Source organism: Primulina huaijiensis, unplaced genomic scaffold, assembly GCF_012295235.1.
Source record: "Primulina huaijiensis isolate GDHJ02 unplaced genomic scaffold, ASM1229523v2 scaffold40239, whole genome shotgun sequence".
Taxonomy (NCBI): Eukaryota; Viridiplantae; Streptophyta; class Magnoliopsida; order Lamiales; family Gesneriaceae; genus Primulina; species Primulina huaijiensis.
This window is the reverse complement of record NW_027359504.1, coordinates 135426-157328: the sequence shown is the minus strand read 5'-3', so window position 1 is coordinate 157328 and position 21903 is coordinate 135426. Positions and strand designations below refer to the sequence as shown.

The following is a 21903-nucleotide window of genomic DNA, read 5'->3' as shown; positions in this document are numbered from 1 at the left end:
TTTGTTTACCAATTCATTGTGCATTATTATTATGATTGCAATTTAATGAAGCATAGGTGAGGACATATAGTGGCACCCTAACAATTAATATTCGTGTTTAAATTATTATTAGTAATTAAAACTACTTTGTGTTCGATGAAATTATTTGATTAGTGAGAATAAATTTGATTTAGAAAAATGATTTCTAAAATGTAAAATAACAACTATATCATATTTGTTAGGAGCAATAATTGTTTATGTAAGGTATAACAATCGAAATGTAACGTTTGAATTGTTTTACGATTTTAAAATATTTTAGTTAATGTTGCATCGTTACCCTGGTTATATAACCTTTGGTAAAGCGGCAAATGCATGATCCTACAATTGGTATATATAAGAGTCAAAGTCATGAGATCAATTCTCATATATTCTGCAATAATTGTCTTTGTTGGATACATCGATCGAATCATGATGATTGAGCTACTATATAGTTTAAAATATTTGAGTTGATGTGTAATATCTATTCTAAAAAAAGAAAAAGTTAAACAAAATTCGCAAGGAGTTAAAAGTTAGCAAAAACACAATTGATATTTAACTTAATAAGAAGTTTAAGGGTTTTATTTTAACATCATTATGATAATTTAGTTAATTAAGAGAATTTTATTTGACAGTCAGTATATGCACTCCATTTAAATACATTGTGATTTTGATTTTAGAAAAATTTACTATTCTCTTAATTTTATTTTTATTGTTTTCCATTGTAAATGATATTTGGATGAAAATTATATTTGTTAATTTGAGAGAGTTGTCATTATGTTATAATCATGCAAATTGAAAAATGTTATATAAATAAGTGAATATATTTGATTTATCATTATGATGTATTTTTATTTATTGTGTTTTGATATATTTAGATCAATAAATATTCATAAATAAGATGTTATTTAAACAATTTTAAAAATTATTTAAATATTTTTAGTATATATTTCTTTATTAATATATGGGATGACGATCTCCACTCATATATTCAATTATTAGCACTGGCAGCAAACGACGACGGTGCAACCTGTTTACTGCCATTTCCATGTGATTTATCACGGTCAGTTAGGTGGTTAAAGAGCCAAATTACGGGGCGGAGAGCCAGGACACGACGGCGAGGCTGCCGTACGATAAAGCAGATGATATATATTCCATGTCAGTTCGTTTACTTTTTCTTAACATTCTGATTTCTGAATCATTGTACAAAACCCACGAGCCTTCTCTCCCATGGTGTCGGTCCACGGAACATGGCTTCTCATACTCCAGACCCCCGTTTCTTTCTCTCAAGGTTTGTAAGTTTCTTCTTTTTTCGAATTCCCAATTTGGGTTAGTTTTTATTATTTATATGATGTTATTTTCATCGAGGTGCAGGTGGTTTGGATTATTCCGGCGAGATTCTGTTCAACCTAGCAGCAGCGACGACGGTGAGAACAATCAAATATCGGGCGGCGCTGGTGAATGTTACGCGTGTAGTACCCAAGTGGGAGCCCCTGTTTTCCACTCCACCAGCTGCGACAAAGCCGACAAGCCGGAGTGGGAGGCGTCAGCGGGTTCTTCCTTAATCCCGATAAAAAACCGGCCGAGCAAAGCCCGAAACACCCGGCCCGATGCCGGCCAACTGAGAGCATTCGGAAGAGTGTTGGACCCCCGGAGCAAACGCGTGCAGCGATGGAACCGAGCGATTTTGTTGGCGCGTGGGGTGTCGCTGGCGGTAGACCCCCTGTTCTTCTACGCGCTGTCCATCGGACGCGGCGACTCGCCATGTCTGTACATGGACGGAAGCATGGCTGTTATCGTGACGGTACTGCGTACCTGCGTTGATGGGGTTCACTTATTCCATCTGTGGCTGCAGTTTCGGCTGGCTTTCGTCTCGAGGGAGTCGCTGGTCGTCGGCTGCGGGAAGCTCGTGTGGAACGCGCGCGCCATCGCCGCTCACTACCTGCGGTCCTTCCGGGGATTCTGGTTTGATGTTTTTGTGATTCTTCCCATTCTTCAGGTGACCCTATCCAAACTCATTCAATTCAACCAAAGAAAATCGTTAATTAATATGTCTACTTTACAAAATTTTACTTAATATGCAAATAAGTTTGGCAAATTTTGATAAAATATTAAATTTCTTTTAAAAAAATTATTTTTCCAGCAATTTTTTTCACACGTATCAACAAAAATCTCCATTCGTTGATCTTAATAATATTCATGGTGCTATTGCAGGCTGTATTTTGGTTAGTGGTGCCAAGATTAATCAAAGAGGAGAGGATAAAGCTCATAATGACAATTCTCTTACTGATCTTCTTGTTCCAGTTCCTCCCTAAGGTCTATCACTGCATATCTCTAATGAGAAGAATGCAAAAGGTGACAGGCTACATCTTCGGTACAATTTGGTGGGGTTTCGGCCTTAATCTTTTGGCATATTTCATCGCTTCTCATGTGAGTATTGCTATACTCATTCATGCTCAGTTTCTTGCACTATATGTATCTCTTGTGGTTCATTTAATCTATTTACAGGTCGCAGGTGGATGTTGGTATGTTCTTGCTATAGAGCGTGTATCATCTTGCCTACAACATCATTGTAGCCGAACCAATTCGTGCAATCTACCTCTGTCGTGCTCTGCGGAGGTTTGTTACCAGTTTATACTGTCGTCCGGTACTGTGGCGAATCCTTGTGGGAGTAACACCACCGTGATTGTCAGAAAGCCGTTGTGCTTGGATGTAAATGGGCCGTATCGCTATGGGATATATGGATGGGCTCTTCCCGTAGTATCCAGCAACTCGGTTTCTGTCAAGATTCTTTATCCCATTTTCTGGGGATTGATGACTCTTAGGTATATAAAAACAGCTCGAAAATTAATTCGTACTGCTAACCGCTGCATTCGTGACTCATTGGTAATTGTTTGCAGCACTTTTGGGAATGACTTGGAGCCGACGAGCGATTGGTCCGAAGTAATGTTCAGTATATGCAATGTGCTTAGTGGATTGATGTTATTCACTCTGTTGATAGGAAATATTCAGGTGAGTTTTTATTCATCGTAAATTCGCCATGATGGATATTACACTAAATCATCGTATCGTGTTGGGATTGTACTAGGTGTTTCTGCATGCGGTTATGGCAAAGAAGAGAAAGAATCAGCTGAGATGCCGAGACATGGAATGGTGGATGAAGAGAAGACAATTGCCCACGCTACTTAGGCAAAGAGTTAGACGTTATGAACGACAGAGATGGACGGCCTTGGACGGCGACGATGAGATGGATTTGATTTCCTACTTACCAGATGGACTTAGGAGGGACATTAAACGATTTCTTTGCCTAGATCTGGTTAAAAAGGTATCGTGAAGATTCTACTTTTTTTTATGGATTTGGAAAAATATAAGATCTTGTTAAGTTCCTAAATAAAGAATCTCGAGTTTTGGCGATCTCTAGGTTCCCTTGTTTGATAGCTTGGACGATCTCATTTTGGACAACATATGCGACCGTGTGAAGCCACTTGTTTTCTCCAAAGACGAAAAGGTATGAAGAGACTGCTTTTTACTTCATACTATTTAAACGGTGCAAAGTCTCATTCACGATATTATGAACCATAAATAGATAATACGAGAGGGAGATCCCGTGCAACGGATGGTGTTCATTGTGCGTGGCCGTGCAAAAAGCAGCCAAAATCTCAGCAGAGGGATGGTGGCCACGAGCCTGCTAGAGCCCGGTGGATTCTTTGGGGACGAGCTTTTACATTGGTGCCTTCGCCGCCCTTTTATGGACAGACTTCCTGCCTCTTCTTCAACATTTACATGCATTGAATCGATCGAAGCATTTGCTCTAGACTCCAAAGATCTTCGCTACATCACGGACCATTTTCGTTACAAATTCGCCAACAAAAGGCTAAAGCGAACCGCGAGGTACTATTCCTCTAATTGGAGGACGTGGGCTGCCGTTAATATCCAATTGGCCTGGAAGCGTTACATGCAGAGGAACAATCTTTATGGCCCTAGTCCAGGCAGTGGCGATGGTGACAGGCGGCTTCGGCAGTATGCTGCAATCTTTATGTCGATTCGACCACATGATCATCTCGAATGAGAGCAACTTGTTCAAGCTCATCGAATTTCAGTACTATTTCATCTGTCTACATAGATTAAATAATTCATAAGTTTATTTCAAGGGGATATAAGTGTTGTAATATGTGTTGTGAAATGTAACGGCTTCAATTTTTCCCAGTGATTTATTTGTGCAATATATGTCGTCAAATGCGTGCACTGCACTTTTGCATCAAGTTTTCAATTATGACATTTCATTTAATTTGCTTTGGCACAGAACTGAAAATCGCATTTAAATTCATCGCCAACGTTGTAATGAATATGACACAAATAATTTTACAGCAGAGTCTGCACATACAAACATTATACGAAAGTTATGGGATGTTAAACATGAAATTTGTTTGATGCATGTTAAAATGCATGATACTACAGAACAATTTCTATTGCAGGTAACTGTACGTACTCCAATTTGGACCGATCTCGTGGTGCCATTACTTTGCCGGCTGACATTCACATGCACTCAACCAGCAGAAGCATGCACTTGACATCGATCCCGGCGTTTTACTCACCCAATAAATCATTTCCACCGTCGGTTCGCAAGCAATGCGCTCAAGAGAACTGCCTTGTATGTTGGCTTGATGGTGGAGAAGATATGGGAATCGCGGTGTATTGAAGGATGGTGCGGCCACGCAAGCCTACAACCACAGCGCCTCTATGTTCATGTCTCCAAGGCTGAATGATAATCTTGGATGAAATTGAAGTTTTTTTTTATAAGAATGATATTCAAGTTGATCAAGGAGCTTCATAACAGGCAATTATAATTTTAGCTCGATGAATTAGATGCTTAAATTCCCAATTTTCAGTTTAACACAATGGCAAAACCTTGTGTGAGACGGTCTCATGAGTCGTATTTGTGAGAAGGATCTTTTATTTGGGTCATCCATGAAAAAGTATTACTTTTTATGCTAAGATTATTACTTTTTATTGTGAATATGGGTAGGATTGATCCGTCTCACATATTAAGATCCATGAGACGGTCTCACATGATACCCACTCTAACACAATGAGTACATAATGATTTTAGCTAGAATAATATGACAATTTTTTTTAGATATTTTCGGTTAAAATTGTTCTATTGTCAATCAATCATTTAGTGACTTCATCAAATAATTATGTTTAATAATAATAATCCCAACATAAAAAGTTTCCAATAATCATTAAATAAATATGTGCACACGCATACCCGGTGATGCGGCTTCATTTTCTCCCAAGTTTAAGGTCGCATGGATTGTGGACAAATACCTGAAACACCAAAAATAGCACAAAATCTTTGTTCCTCTCACTCATCTGGCGCTGAGCCCTTTCATCTCCTCATTGTATCCCCTTAAGAAACAGCCTCAGATTTGCATAAGGGCACACCATTTCTGCATTTTCTTGACATCTCTCATAAAATTGATCTGTTTGACGATCTCACAAAATTTGTTGCGATATAAATAACATTACCACTCGGAAAAAATTTTTTAAAAGCATTGTAGTGATTATTAAGCTTATATATAATAGTTTATACAGTCTATTAAGTTATATATAACACCACCATGTTTAGTGAGTAGTTAATATGAAAAGAAAGGTAGTTAGTGAGCTAAACACATATAAATAGATGTTAGTTGTACAGTTAGAGGGGTCAATTACATTTTTCCCTCTTTGTTCAATGAAGAAGTTCTTCTCTCCCGTAAATGTCTTCCTAACGTAATATGGTATCAGAGCAAAACTTCCGCACATCGAGAGTTGATCGGAATCTGGAAGCGACCGACGATCTTTCTTCTCAGGAGCGATCGGCGATCTTTCTCCTCAGAATCTCTATTCGCTAAGGATTATTTCCATGGCTCCTGTGCTTGCGTCTGGCTCATCTGCATCAACTGGTCAGTCCGCCTTTGATGATCCGACGAGTCCATATTTTCTGCATCATTCCGACAACCCAGGCCTCACGCTGGTCTCGCACGTTCTTACGGGAGAAAATTATGTTTCCTGGAGTCGAGCTATGACAATCGCCTTATCGGTCAAGAATAAATTGGGATTTATCGACAGGTCAGTTGCCAAACCTCCAAGCACTGAGTTAAATCTTCTCAATTACTGGTCTCGCAACAATAATATTGTCATATCGTGGATCTTGAATTCGGTTTCGAAGGAGATCTCCGCCAGTATTCTCTTCTCTGAATCTGCAGCGGAGATATGGGAAGACCTCAGAGAACGTTTTCAACAGAGCAATGGTCCAAGAGTTTTCCAATTACGACGAGAATTGGTTAGCTTACGCCAAGAACAAGATCCTGTTAGCGTGTATTTCACGAAACTTAAGGCTCTATGGGAAGAGTTATCTAACTTTCGTCCTGCTTGTAGTTGCGGTATGTGCAATTGTGATGTAGTGAAAAAGATTGATGAGTATTTTCAAATGGACTACACCATGAGTTTTCTGATGGGTCTTAATGATTCCTTTGCTCAAGTCCGGAGCCAAATCTTGTTGATTGATCCACTCCCTCCGATCAATCGTATTTTTGCACTGATTGTGCAAGAAGAACGTCAAAGATCTGTTGATTCTCGGTATTCAGGGAATAATGTTACTGGAAGCTTAGCCTTTGCTGTCAAAAGTGAGCAACCACAGAAACATTCCAATTACAAAGGGTATGCATCACAGAGGGAAAGGCCTTTTTGTACAAAGTGTAACATTCATGGGCACACGATTGAAACATGTTACAAGATACATGGTTATCCTCCGGGATACAAGTTTAAAGGGAAGTTTCTGTCTAAGCCTTCCCCTGCTACTGCCAATCAGCTCTCTGGAACGCCCATTTCTTCGAGTTCTTCTATCTCTTCAAGTCCTGCTATCAATTCATCCAACAATATACCTCAAAACTTCAACAAAGACCAAGTTGAACAATTAATGACAATGTTTGCTCAACATTTGTCCACACTTGATTGCCAAAACAGCCAATCTATCGCTACTCTCACTGCAACACCACAGGTACTTGCTTATCAATATCTGCTTCAAGTGTCTTGAATTCGTCCTCATGTTGGATTGTTGATTCCGGAGCTTCTCGTCATATATGCTCGAATGCTTCGCTTTTTCTAACATGCAAACCAATATGTAATTCGATGGTTACTTTGCCGAATCAAGCTTCAGTTGCCGTCAAGTTCAGTGGTGACATTAGAATCAACCCCTATTTGGTTCTTACGGATGTTCTTTATGTTCCCGAATTCAAGTTCAATTTATTATCGGTGAGTTCACTGCTTGGTGATAACAAATCTGTGATATGTTTCTGCCATGATTCATTCATTATCCAGGAAACTTTGACAAGGAGGATGATTGGCAAGGGTAGACTTCTTGAAGGGCTGTATGTTCTTGATGATTGGACTGAGCCTCAATGTGTTGCTGTTAATCAAGTCACTGTGAATACTTGGCACATGCGTCTGGGTCACCCTTCCATCCAGGTTATGGAGCTTTTGAGAAGCAATCTGAATTGTAGTTCTGTGAGTCTTGATACTTGTAAAGCATGTCATATCTGTCCATTAGCTAAACAACGACGTTTACCATTTATTTCTCGTCAACATATATCTGCACATGCTTTTGATCTTGTGCATTGTGATGTTTGGGGACCACATCAGATTTCTACACATAATAATCATCGTTACTTCTTGACATTAGTGGATGATTGTACTCGTTTCACATGGGTTTTCTTACTGCACCATAAATCCGATGCTCAGCAGGCTGTTACACGTTTCTATAACATCATAGAAACACAATTTCACAAAAAGATTAAAGCATTTCGAACGGACAATGCTAAAGAACTTGCCTTCACTGAGTTATGTCATGCCAAGGGTATCTTGCACCAATTCTCTTGTGTGCAGACTCCTCAGCAGAATTCAGTAGTCGAACGGAAACATCAACATCTCCTCAATGTGGCTCGAGCACTCTTTTTCCAGTCTGGTGTGTCCGCTATATTTTGGGGAGATTGTGTCTTGACGGCTGCATTCTTGATCAATCGGGTACCCTCTCCTCGGACTCAAAATAAGTCTCCTTATGAACTTCTACATGAAAAGGCTTTTGATTACTCTACTCTTCGTAGCTTCGGGTGTCTTGCATTTGCATCTACATTGGCGGCTCATCGAGATAAGCTGTCACCTAGAGCACGCTCTTGTATTTTTTTAGGGTATCCTCCTGGTGTCAAAGGATACAAACTCCTTGACATCCAAACTCAAGAGGTTTTTATTTCCAGAGATGTTGTGTTTCATGAGTCCACATTTCCCTGTCGTTTGGAAACAATCAACACCACTCCTGATCCGTTTCCTACTGTGGTTTTACCGATGTCGTTGGACTCTCCATGCATTGATAGTGTTTGTCCACCTTCTTTGGATTCTGCACTGCCCAACTCTTCATGCACTACATCTCGGCAGCCTATTCGAACTCGTACTTCGTCCAGAGTTACGAATCCACCTTCGTATCTTCGTGATTATCATTGCAATCTGTTGCATTCGGCAGCTCCATTGCCCTCCAAGTGCCAATATCCTCTAGGAGATTGTGTTACTTATGATGCTCTTTCTCCGTCATATCGGCATCTTGTACTCAACATCTCTTCCCAAGTGGAACCTCAATTCTATCATCAAGCAGTTCAGTTTCCTCATTGGCGAGAGGCTATGACAGCTGAACTTGAGGCTTTGGAGACCAATCACACATGGTCCGTTGTTCCTTTACCTCTTGGAAAACATTCTATTGGATGTCGTTGGGTTTACAAAACCAAATATGGCTCGGATGGGTCCGTGGATCGACACAAGGCTCGTCTTGTCGCCAAAGGCTACACTCAACAGGAAGGTATCGATTTTTTTGAAACTTTCTCCCCAGTGGCTAAATTCACCACTGTCAAAGTTCTCCTAGCCTTGGCTGCCACCAAAAATTGGCACCTTGCACAGCTAGATGTGAACAATGCGTTCCTTAATGGTGATCTTTTGGAGGAAGTTTACATGGATTTGCCCCTTGGTTATGCTAAACGAGTTTCTCATATCCCCTCTTCTTCCAAGCTCGTTTGTAAGCTTCATAAATCGATTTATGGCTTGCGCCAAGCTTCTAGGCAGTGGTATTCCAAATTTTCTCAAGCTCTCCTAAAGTTTGGTTTTTCCCAGTCACAATCTGATAATACATTGTTCACCAAAGGCACAGGTTCTTCGTTTGTTGTGTTGCTTGTTTATGTTGATGACATTATTATTGCTGGGCCATCATCACAGCAGATACAGACCTTGAAGAAATTTATTCAGGGACATTTTAAGCTCAAAGATCTAGGGGCTCTCAAATTCTTTCTTGGTCTTGAAATAGCTCGTTCTCAGCAAGGCATTTGTTTATCACAACGTCACTACACGCTCAAGTTATTAGAGGACGCTGGTTTCTTAGCAAGCAAACCTGCTTTTACTCCTATGGAACCTCGTTTGCGCCTCAACAACACAGATGGTGATCTTCTTGAGGATATTTCTCAATATCGTCGTCTTATTGGCAGACTTCTTTATCTCACATTGTCCAGGCCAGACATCGTCTTTGCGGTACACAAGCTTAGTCAATTTCTCACTAAACCTCGTACCCCGCATCTGCAGGCTGTTCATCATCTGTTGCGATACCTTAAGGCAGCTCCCGGTCAGGGTGTCTTTTTTCCTGTTTCTTCATCTTTGCAGCTACGTGCCTTTTCAGATGTTGATTGGGCTTCTTGTATGGATACACGTAAGTCCGTCACTGGATATTGTGTTTTTCTTGGTGATGCTTTAATCTCTTGGAAAGCCAAAAAGCAAGCTACAGTTTCAAGGTCTTCTACTGAGGCAGAATACCGGGCATTAGCCAGCACCACCAGCGAGGTTTTATGGCTCACTCAACTTCTCCGAGACTTCCATGCAGCACCTACTGCTCCAGCCACGATCTTTTGTGACAATCGTTCGGCTATTCACATTGCTCACAATCCCATCTTTCATGAACGTACAAAGCATATAGAGATTGATTGCCATTTTGTTAGAACCCAGCTCGCCCATGGACTGATCAAACTGCTTCCAATCAGTTCTCATCTTCAACTCGCAGACATGTTTACAAAGCCTTTGCCTTCTACTACACTTTCCGGGTTACTCTCCAAGATGTCCGTGAAAAACATATATCGTACATCTTGAGAGGGGGGTATTAAGTTATATATAACACCACCATGTTTAGTGAGTAGTTAATATGAAAAGAAAGGTAGTTAGTGAGCTAAACACATATAAATAGATGTTAGTTGTACAGTTACAGGGGTCAATTACATTTTTCCCTCTTTGTTCAATGAAGAAGTTCTTCTCTCCCATAAATGTCTTCCTAGCGTAATACAGTCAAATATATAAAATATTAAAGAGAATATAAATAACAGAATTCTATCATTTTAAATATCATGATATTAACATATAATAGAGTAACTGATCGGGAAATGCCTCAATTTCAAATGTCATTTTTTCATTCGTTTACATTAAATATTTTAAATTCTCGAGGCTGTGATTGGTGTAGGAATAGTTATGTTTATTTAAAATACAGTCATCGTATAATATTTATTTATTTAAATATACATGAATTTGACACATTCTCCATAAGGTCGGGTACTCCTATATTTTCTTTCTCCGAGCTCGTTTTATCGAAGAAAGAATTGAGAATAAGGTATCGTCATTTCTGTATTTTTTTTCCATATTTCAAATACTTCGCATAATACCTAATAAACCCAAGAACACGAAAGATTAATTATAATTCAAGTGTGGCCAAGAAATTTCATTCAAAGAAATGCCCAGACAAAGCATTCTTGTTCATTATTAGGTTAGTGTTCGAGGTTCAAACGCAGTGCCAAATAACACAACTTAGGCCGAAAGAGCTTTCTTCGAAATGAAATCGAAAGATATTCCATTCTCTTGGAGCCGTTCTTGGAGATCGGTCGGGCCAAATACGATGCCTGGAGTGAAGACTCCACCCTTAGGTAGATTTTCTCGGCTGTTGAGTAGAATAAGAGCACACTGAACTAGGATAATCGGAGTCGTTAGATAGCCGATTTCAGGTCCCATTACTCTTGTTATTACCTCAGTATCCACTTTCTTGCTCCCTTGTGATGCCAGACTGCTGTCACTGTACCCGTGTCCAACGAACCACATCTTGAAGGTAGCACTCGCCACTTGATCCTCAGAAGGCCCTTTCTTCTTGAACCACCCGCAGCTGAAAAACGCAGGGAATTTCAAGAGAAGCCATCTTCCTTGTGAAGTTTTGCTCAACAGCCCGATGAATATCCCAAGCATGATGACAGGAAACAAACCAAGGAGTGATTTTGTTCCTAGTTTTACTCCAAAATGGGCTGGCTTCACTAATGACCAGAAGGCCTCCCTCTTTTTGTGGTGCTCTGGAGTCTCATTCACACCAGGTAAACCATGGGGATTTTCAGTCAGGGTGCTTAGGGTTCTTCGAACCACGACGGAATCAGCTGATGGTAGCTTTAAGGCCCAGAGCCCAAGGTGCTTCTGATGCTCGATGATAGAACCTTTTGCAGGCCCAGGTCCTAGAATCTGAATCATACATGCAAACTTGATGAACAATTTTTCTGAAAGCATACTGATTATATAAGTCCACTGAAGGTGACACCAAAATTATGACATGAAAAATATGATATGAAGAAAGAAGACACGAGGATTATTCCACGCCTCAAATGCTTAAACAGTTTGATTATCACACATCAATATTTTTCAACATCTTAGATGCTTGGTTAATATCACCTGAACAATGCTTCCTACCTAAGATGACGGCATCGCGCTTCGAACAGCACAAGGTAAAGTCCAAACCCTTGATCGAATTGTACCACAGCATCTGTCCAAATTGGTATAAGAGACCAAATGAAGATTTCACTTGAGGACAATCTTTTCGTTTTTGGTTTCAACCAATGGCGAGATAACTGGGTGATCTATCCATGACCAGGATGCGGATTGGGTGAAACTAAGTGGAGGTCCGAACCGACTGATGTTGAAGAATCAGCGGATGAGTTGTGGTTAGGGGTGAAATGCCACTCGAACCCAGAGCTAGCTGGTTCTCCCCGAAACGCGTTGAGGCGCAGCAGTTGACTGGACATCTAGTGGTAAAACACTGTTTCGGTGTGGGCCCGCGAGAGCGGTACCAAATCGAGGCAAACTCTGAATACTAGATATAACCTCAAAATAACAGGGGTCAAGGTCGGCCAGTTAGACGATGGGGGATAAGCTTCATTGTCGAGAGAGAAACAACTCGGATCACCAGCTAAGGCCCCTAAATAATCGCTGAGTGATAAGGGAGGTAGGGGCGCAGAGACAGCTAGGAGGTTTGTCTAGAAGCAACCATCCTTGAAAAAGTGCGTAATAGCAAACAACAAATAGTTTAGCACCCTGAAGCTTTAGATTTTCTCAAAGAAACTGGAAATTTTTCCTACCATCCCCCGTCAATCCCACAATTTCCCAATTTCCGAGCTCGAGTTTATGGTACAGTTCACATAAAAAAAAACGATGGGGCTCGATAACTAATAGTATCATCAAATGGACATCATAAATCATCAGTTTCACTAAATCTTTGAAAAAATAACACAGATTTGTCGGCAAGGAAATAGAGTAATCGGATACGCCCCATGGAGTTGAAGCCCTAAGGATATAGAACCAAAACTTGAAAGAAAACAACAACCAAAGTTTACAATTAGAAAATGAATAAATGTATTTTCCTGTGTGAACATGTAGATGATGTGTCCATATCACACGTGTACATAGAACACTATATAGGCTTATTTCCACACACATTTTTGCAATCAGATATCATTTTTAGAGTTGTAAACCGTTCTCTCTCGTATTCAATAGATATGGTTTCTTCGTTCAATATGGGATCATTTTGCTTCTAATATGGTATCAGAGAGCTAGAGGAGTTTCGCGATTCTAATTTTCTTCAATGGCTAAGGAAGATACATTTATTCGTTCTAATATTTACAATTGACATGTGTAGCCTTGTACGGATTAAGCTAAGGGACTTGGGTAACAAATGCAATCGGAAAGATTGAGTCACTAAGAAGACCAGGATTCATAAAGATGCTTTACGCCTATCAACAGTTAATCTTCTTCAACAGTTTTAGATATCGCAACCAGGAGGTTTAATCAAGCCATTGAGAGCTATGCCACTGAACTGAAAAAAAATTCCCTTTCTTGATCAATTTTTACATAAATGCTAGTTTCGATTCTTAAAATGTAAAAATTGCAACTTTCTTGATTAATATTTATACAAACACTACCTTCAATTCTTAACTTAATTACTCTGGCCAAACGCAAGTAAGCTAATGAGAGTAAATTAAGAGCACATGAGCAAGCAAACAAGACACTGGATTCTATAACAAGAAAGAGAGAGCATACCGCGGGCCGGGCTCTTTTTGGCCTTGACCTTCTCAACTCCATCAACTTATCAGCATTAGCCACTCCAAGAACAGCAGATTCGTACGTCCCGAAATTCCCAACAATTTCCTTGTCCGACTCCAAGCTCAAGTACGCATCGACGGAGTTCGGGCACGAGGGCTCGGCCCACTGTTTCGAGTGAAACATCAACCCGATCTCCGCCGGAATGGAATCAAACCCGCAAGCAGAGATAACCAAAGACCCCTTCTCCACCGCCTTCTCGTGGTACAAAGCCTCCATCCTCTCCATAAAATCGGGCTCCCCGGAAATGTCCAAGTAATCGCAGCCCGACTCCACACAGGCCTCAACAACGGGATGCCCGTAAAGCCGAAACGGGCCAACGCAATTCAAAACGATCTTCGCCTGGGCCGCTAGCCTTGTGAGGGAACTCGGGTCGGAAGTATCTGCGGTGAGAAGAGGGATCTTCGGTGGGAGATGCGGCGAGGCTGCCCAATTGAGGGCTTCGGATAGCCTTGACGGGCTGCGCCCGGCCAAAGCGAGGGACTTGAGGGGTGAGTTGGGAACATTGAGAAATTTGAGCGCTTCTCGGACTACGTACTTCCCGGTGAATCCGGAGGCGCCGAGGATTATGACATCGAAGATCTTGGGATTGTTTTCCGCCATATTTTTCTGCAGAGATTTCAGTGGAATGATGGAGGTGAATTCATCTAGAAGTCGTTGGGTGTTTGAAATGCGTGAAGAAGCTGATATAGGCTCAGTTAAAGATTCGATCTTGCATGTCAATCTGCTTTGGAAACTCCACCCAAAGGCACGCAGGCAGGTAGCCCATTCGACGTAGCAATGCAAATTTATTTATAATTTAAAAAATAGCTTGTTGCTCAATCAATGCCTATGAAAATATCTTGGACACAAACAGCAGTAAGAATATTTTGGTCCCAAGTTCACATTATGATGATGTTTTAACTAAATGTACGCACCGGATATTTATAAATAAAACATGAATTTTAATGTGCACGGGGGTTGTATGGTGTAGTGGTTAGCACTTGGTTTCCAGCGACCTGTGTTCGACTCCCGGTAGGACCTTTTCTTTTGTTTTTTGTTTGTTTGTTTGTTTATTATTATTATTTTTTTTTTGTGTATTCTTCTGGTTGCTTGATTGTAAAACCAAATTTTGTTCCATCCACTATCTTTTTTTATGATATATCTTTTCCAATTATTTACGTTTCACAACCTTTTGCATTACTTTATCCTTTTTCCAATTTTTGCTGCGTTTATCGATTAATTCAAGAGTTTTATTTGATTACATGTGTCATCTTATGTCTTCCAAACTTTTTCTTTAATTTTTGCTGCGTTGATCGATTAGTTCAAGAGTTTTTATTTGATTGCATGTGTCATCTTATGTTTTGCAAATTTGGACGTATTCTATGTTGTCATTTTAACTATCAAATAACTGGCTAAATTTGACAACTCTAAAATTCATAACAGCGAAAAAGCATCATGAAAATGAAAATTTTGGAATACCAACGCTTGCATAAATGAACTGAAAATGGTCACGCTGTAGCTGTGTTTTGATTTTAGTGGCTAGTTTGTCTACTAATTGTATTTGCTTATGGAAAGCACCAAAGAAAGCCAAAGAAACTAGAAATTATTGACTGTTTACATAATCGTTCCGAAGAATTTCCCCCGCCTATTTAGCATTTTAAAGGCGATGAAAGATGAGCATTAGGACATCTCTGCCTCGGCAAACGCCTCGTCCTTTTTCCCCATCCGAGTATGTTTCTACCTTCAAGTCCTAGTTTTTGAGTGGGCTGTTGTGTTATGGTTGAGTAAACTGATTTTGAAACTGGAGATGTAGGTAAGACTCGAAAACGCTTCCTTCCTCTGCCACTTCTTAGGGAGTTTCTACCTTCAACTTTGAATAGTAGCCCTTCTAACGTTTTCAGATCCTCGGTCACTTCTTGCCTCGACAACGTAACCAGACCAGGAAGAATGTCCTTTTGGAAGTCTTTTAGTTGTTTCCCTCGTCCTGGCATCCCTTTTCGAGATCTTTTAGTTTCTTCATCGCTTGGATTATTCAATTCCATGGGCTTATAGCTATAGTGTTCCTCCTTTGTGTCTTCCAACTTTAAAGTCATGAATTCGAAGCAGTCCATACCATAAGGAATCAACTCAGCTGCATCAACCACACCGTTCTGAACCAAAGAAACTGTTCTCATCGCATCATCACAATTTGACAAGATCTTTTCTGCAAACCATTTGAGAAAATCGCTAGATATGGCCTCCAGGGGCTCCCGTGCAACTTCTTCATTTGAATTCCTTTTGCCAGACATCGAAAAGGAAATTATGGTCTGAGCTGCTATCCTGTCACAGTCTTCATTAAAATGTTCAGATTTTCTAGGTGGCACTTCCACTTCTATCAAGTCCGCTTCTGTAAATGACACCTCTGCTTCCGATTCAATCAATGCTGGAGCCTCCAAGTCTATCTCAGTGGTTGCAATTTTTACTATAGTTGTGGGGATAGATGGAGCTGGTGGAGCATCCTCCTCTTCAAAAGATAAGTTCAAGTCAATGTGATGCCTCAAACCAGAAATGTAGTTGTTAAATCCTTTCTGCAAAACAAAATCCTTGATTTCGAGCTGCTCATTTCGACCACCACCACTATCTATGCCAGAACAGTTAATCTTGGATATATTGCCTCCAGAATTTGGATTCTTGACCGTATGGAGTGCATTACAGATTGGAAAACTGAGAATCGTTTTAGGAATCCCATTATCAGCAATATGTGCAGCTATTGATTCTGAGGTTTCCTGTTTTGCTTTCAAAGTTGGCCAGGAACCACCAGTTCTTTCGGTTTTCTTGAAAAAATAATTTGAATAATTCTGCAAGGAGTCCAGATTCATGAAGTAAGAATAATTCGCCCCTTTTTTGGGTTCGCCCCTTTGTTGTGGAGTTTTTAGAAACCAGGGCAACCGTTCCTTCAGATTTTCCTGGTTGCTTTGACAACCTGTAAACACGAGACTTTGTTGAGGAACCGCCATTTGAAACTTGTGGGAGTTTTCTGAATCACTTTTCGAATTTTCTACAGGCTTTGCATTTGTTTCATCCACGTTCTTGAAACATTTTCCTGGAGCTCTGTGTCCAACACTTTCACAGTTGACCAAATCATTCTTAATGATTATACTTGACGTGTTAGATACTGTACCCAATGGATCATCATTTTCTTCAGAAATTTCGACGCCAAAAAGCGTCTGCTTCCTTCGAGATGCTGAGTTACATGTACTCAAATGATTATCTGAAAATCCATTTCTTGGCTCAGCCTGTGTCCCCTTAGAACATGCCTGTGACTTGCCAAAATATAAGTCTCCAGTAAAAGAATGCTTTTCAAATCTCTTTTCCTCTGTAAATATATGGATAGAGAAATGAGTTCTGTTTAACATTAAGCCCAACTTTCAATGTCTTACATCCAAGCACCTTTTTCAACCAAGAAACTAAATACATACGGTATGAAAGTAGTAAATGAATCTAGGTAAAGAAAGTTGAATAACAGAAGCCGAGGTTGTGTTTCCCCTTTCAAGTTTTGACAGTAAAATGGTAACACCGAAAACATCACAAAAATAAACTGGATCATTCAACAAGATTGCGTAGGCCAAAATATTAAAACCAGAACGACAGTATAATACCACACAACATCACTGAAATAAGTCATGTGATAGAATCTTGAAAGTTGAAACTCAAGAAATGTGCCAAGGGACGTCTTATTACTGGCTAACCTGTATAGCGATCAGACAAATGCTCTTTTCCGTATATTTCATTGCTCGAATTCATAATACTGAAACAAATTCCACCTTTTTTTCCAGCCTGAGGATTTTCATAGAAATTTGTTGATGCAAGGTGAAAGGTTGAACCTGAATTTGCAGAAACATCAGGCCTTGCAGGGCACGAGGGACTACTAAGATTAATGTCCGCTGAGCAGGTTAAATTTAAGTCAGTTTGATAATGTGGCCTTGAAGAATAAACTTTACATTCTGGTCTCCAAGCACCAGTAAAAGCAGAATTAGCACGCGATGCCTGATGGTTCCGGTTTCGACTGGTGGTTTCCACAACAGGAAATTCGTAAAAACTTTTCTGCATCTGATTATCTACATTAATTCCGAGTACATTAGCAGGAACTTCGAGGGATCCCGTTCTTTTCTCAAACTTTATGCTCTTATACAATGGAATTTCACTGCTAGTCAAATCTTGTGTGTCTTGAATCAGGGAAATAAAGGGTATCTTATGTTCGTCTTTGTTTAACTTTACCCTTTTCATTTCGTTCATCAGCTCTCTCTGCCTGATGTAAAGCCTGTGGAGTTCTCGAACCTGACAAATTATAAACACGCACATTTGACAAAATTAGGTTCATTAAGCCTAAAGCACATATTACTTGCCATTTGTGACAAATTCTGAGTAACAATGAAACATACCTGATTTCTAAATATTGTTTCATGCTTGAGAATTGTCTTGCTTATTTCCTCCTTGCCATATCCAACAATACCATCTTCTGTTATCCGGGACAAGTCGTGATTATGGCCATTTTTCACACATTTCTCTTGGTGATATAAGGATCTCGTATCCGTATTGGCATTACCATCATGGCCGGTCGCGGAACAGTGCTCGCGCAAAATTCCATTTACTTGTATTTCAGTTCTCATTTCTGGAATAAAAACATGAAGCAGAACCGATCACACAAAGAATGATAGACCCTATCATTAACATTTAAATTTAGGCAGAAAAATTTGGAACCAAAAATCAAACTTAATTACTAGAAAAAATCAGTTATAGCCACTTATAAACCCTTTACAAACTTCTTCAACAGTGATTGAGGTGGGATTCAACAAGACATAAATGAACGAAGAAAGCTACACAATAATCTGCATTTGACCTCAAAAGGCGACAAGAATCTACAATTACCTGAAAAATCGATCTGATAGAAACTTCATAAATCACAGTGAAACAAGACAGACAGACCCACAAGTAGAATCAAAGCAAACACTCCAAAATTTGAATCATACAAAACCAAAAATCGAAGACTCGAAATCAACCAAAAAAAAGGGATTCAAGCCACCCAAAGGCGAAAGAAATGTGCGCATGAGAGGTTTAAAGTGGAATACCTCAAACCCAAATTCTACTCATCCATGTTGTCAAAGACAATCCCACAAATTCAGTTCAAACTGTAAGATTCTCTGCACGGTAAGGACAATAATTCAAGACCCAATAACAAATCCGATATCTTTCCATATACCGTCACCTGCGAACCTTCAAAGAAGAAGGAAGAAACAATCCCACAATTAATGAGGAGATAGAAGTATGTTGCGCCATTTTCTTGATCAATTACATGGAAGAGGGATCCAAGGTAAGATCTTTGTTTCTCTTTCTGTACACAGATTCGAGAAATGAAAGAAAATAGAATGCTTTACAAAATAACGATGACTCGGAATTTGTCAACACAAGGTCTCCTCACCTTGTTCTATATACTTTTCTTCCAAATCTGCCTCTAGAATCAATCATTTCTTTCCCATTTAGCCCATTGATAGTACAGTCTCAAAACATGTTTATAATGAAAAAAAAAATATTATTATTATATTCATAAAGATATTCTTGGTTCTGAGGAAGTAAAAGGCATACGTGTATCTGATTGACATTTATTAAAGTTTTAAGATTCTCTCGTCTTCCTTTCATTTCAAGGATCACATCTTTTTAACAACATAATATATAATATAATAATTAATTAATATAATATAAATATATATAGTCGTCACCTTGAATTCAAGAACAGATTTTTACACTCAAATTTTTGAAAAAATTGGAACTTGTTTGCATTTTTGAGGTGGGATTTTGATGTTTCAGCCAAATATTAGTTTTTTTCTTTTTTTATTCGATTTTCTGAAATATTTCCAAGAAACGGACAAGTGAAACTCCAATCTTGCAACAACAAATGCAATTCTCACCAGCTTCCTAAAAGCATGTAACTGACCTTCAAGCACCTGCCGCGTGGCCCACGCGCAATGGTAGCGCCTATAATGTACCTGTTTGCTGCATTAAAGAACAACAAAGCGTTCAAAAAGATCTACGTTCACGTGTGGTGGTGGCGCGTGTGCAAGGCATGTCGCCTTAGATTCACTCCTAGAAGTGGCTGTTACATGGGAGAATTACAACCACCTCAGCGGGTGGGCAAAGATAATAATTAATACAATTCATTCAAATCCCCATTATCTGATTTTTATGATTAATTAATTCTTTGAATATTGGCATTTATTTTTAAATTTTATGTTTTTTAGTGGTTACATAAATTTTAGTGAGGTCCCTAACAATATAAAAATAGTCTAAATCCATATTATATTGGGCAAGTTTAATCCAAGCTCGTGTATATTTAGACACCGCTTGATTCGTGAGATGAGATAATGAAGAATGAGATAGCAAAATTAAAGATAAGTATAATATAATTGTTTTTTTAAACTCGAAATACGATAGAATTTGAGGAAAAAAACAGGATGATACAAAGATGTTGAATAACAATACAACAATGTCTTAATTGACCCTATAAGTACTCTAGCATTAATATCTTTTTTTTTTTTAATGTTAAATATGATTGTACAAACAATGTTGTTGGGGTCCGGAGAGTTATATGAGAGTCATAAATTGCAAGAAATCGGTTGGCTTCTTGTACACATCAATTTGTTAATGCGTAAATGGTCCCTCACTAGTCACTCCTAAAGATTTTTTTGGACAAACATTGCTTCAACATTTCATATGCTTAAATTAAACAATGATAGGATAAGGTAACCTTATCAAGTTAAATTGTTTTCGAGTTGGAAATAAAGGGGTGTGGTTTCTTTTTCTTTGTTTTGCCAAACATCCAAATTCCAGGAAAGTTTCTTTTTTAGGAGTTGTTACCCACTTTATCCATTATTCATATAGATGAGAAAAAATATTGAATTTTTGGTATATCGAGATTATCGTATCGAAAAAATATCGAATTTTCAGTATACCGAATATTTTGGTACGGTACGGTAACAATACTGAATTTTTTGGTACGATAATGATATGCAATTTGAAAATTTCGGTATATACCAAAATATCGAAACAATATATAAAAATTAAAATAACATAATATTTTTAAAAAATAAATTTTTAAAATATAAGATTTTTTCGGTATAAAACAATATATATTGATACCGTACCAAAATTTCGGTATGTTGTATGCTAGTAATATGTACCGAAATTTCGATATACCGATTTTCGGTATACCGAAAATTTCGGAACGATATCGGTATGAATTTTCTCATACCGTAATTTTCGATACGGTATACGATATATAATTTTCGGTACAGTATAGTACGATATACCACCCCTAATTATTTATCTACGTGGTGTCGGAGTTTTAAGCTTGAAAATTAAAACTTAAAGTTTTATGTTTTGTAACCTTACATATCATTACCAATTAAATTCCAAATATTGATGTTTGTTTTGTAACTTACAAATTATTCTCAATTAGATTGATTTTGTTCACAACCTTAATTTTGCATTGGTCGTTAGGTATGTTGTGAGATAGTCTCACATATTTTTATACGTATAACAGATTAACTATGTCCATAGAAGATTCTGACTCTAACCTTTCGGTTTCATCTTAGGGTCATATTGAGCCAATATCACTTGCACTTAAGGAGGCCGATAACGATTTAAATATAACTTCAAGTCGCCAAAGTTTCGTGATTCCATCCGTCCTGTTTCATTTTCTTGTTTTGTTTTATTCATGAATATTTATTTTCAAATATTGGGATTATGAATTTTGTTAATTTTATGTCATATATATATATATAATTTTGATATGNACACACACACACACATATATATGAGAACTTTAGTCGTTATCATTCGATATATACAAAGTAAATATCTGAATTAACGTAATAGTTTATAAATCACGTTAATCAAATAAAATATACTAATTTTTTTTTATGTAACCAGCTCATCCGATAATTGTTATTGGATATTGATAACTTGTAATGTAATAAATAAAATAAGTAATTTTGGCAAACCTTTCTTGGGCCGAACAGCCCAAGAATTTTCTCCTCAACCCATTAATACTTGGACCACAAGCCGCTACAAGTCCATTAATCCATTATACCTGTACTCGTCACCAAAAAATTAGTGTCGCTGAATGTAGCTGTGCGTTTTGTGTCGAAAAAACTTAGATTATGATTTGATTTGGAAGAAATGAACTTAATTTAAGAACTGATTTGAACAGTGATTTCAAATTATATTAATTTTGAATTTATTTTAAATCCTTCATGATTGTTATTAAAATTACTTAATTGATATAAAACTGATTTGAATTTGGATTAAGTCTTTTGCGAGACGGTCTCACGAATTTTTATCTTTGAGACG

At 38.5% G+C, this 21903-nt stretch overlaps 3 protein-coding genes across 10 annotated transcripts; 1 reads left to right on the top strand and 2 right to left on the bottom strand.

The window, feature by feature from the left end:
• The first annotated feature begins 982 nt into the window (after window positions 1–982).
• Window positions 983–4285, top strand: LOC140969109 (cyclic nucleotide-gated ion channel 2-like). The gene is made up of 8 exons (XM_073430330.1): window positions 983–1306; window positions 1390–2014; window positions 2230–2445; window positions 2524–2840; window positions 2916–3027; window positions 3104–3340; window positions 3437–3523; window positions 3602–4285. Exons 1-8 carry the CDS (start codon window positions 1266–1268, stop codon window positions 4082–4084), a joined length of 2118 nt encoding a protein of 705 aa, XP_073286431.1. The 5' UTR covers window positions 983–1265; the 3' UTR covers window positions 4085–4285.
• A 6512-nt stretch (window positions 4286–10797) lies between these two features.
• Window positions 10798–14370, bottom strand: LOC140969125 (probable mitochondrial saccharopine dehydrogenase-like oxidoreductase At5g39410). Its single transcript, XM_073430378.1, has 2 exons — window positions 13477–14370; window positions 10798–11628 (listed from the first exon to the last, which is right to left on the bottom strand). The coding sequence occupies exons 1-2, from the start codon at window positions 14137–14139 to the stop codon at window positions 10936–10938; spliced, it is 1356 nt and encodes a 451-aa protein (XP_073286479.1). The 5' UTR covers window positions 14140–14370; the 3' UTR covers window positions 10798–10935.
• A 604-nt stretch (window positions 14371–14974) lies between these two features.
• Window positions 14975–19113, bottom strand: LOC140969119 (uncharacterized). Of its 8 annotated transcripts, none has more exons than XM_073430357.1 (5): window positions 18977–19100; window positions 18581–18771; window positions 17940–18169; window positions 17247–17835; window positions 14975–16873 (listed from the first exon to the last, which is right to left on the bottom strand). In XM_073430357.1, the coding sequence occupies exons 2-5, from the start codon at window positions 18603–18605 to the stop codon at window positions 15168–15170; spliced, it is 2550 nt and encodes an 849-aa protein (XP_073286458.1). In that variant the 5' UTR covers window positions 18606–18771; window positions 18977–19100; the 3' UTR covers window positions 14975–15167. The 8 variants fall into 8 exon arrangements, with proteins under 8 accessions (XP_073286458.1, XP_073286459.1, XP_073286463.1 ...); XM_073430358.1 differs by lacking the exon at window positions 18977–19100 and adding an exon at window positions 18772–18970 and having other exon boundaries at window positions 18581–18698; XM_073430362.1 differs by lacking the exon at window positions 18977–19100 and adding an exon at window positions 18772–18970 and having other exon boundaries at window positions 18627–18698.
• Between the last annotated feature and the right edge of the window lie 2790 nt (window positions 19114–21903).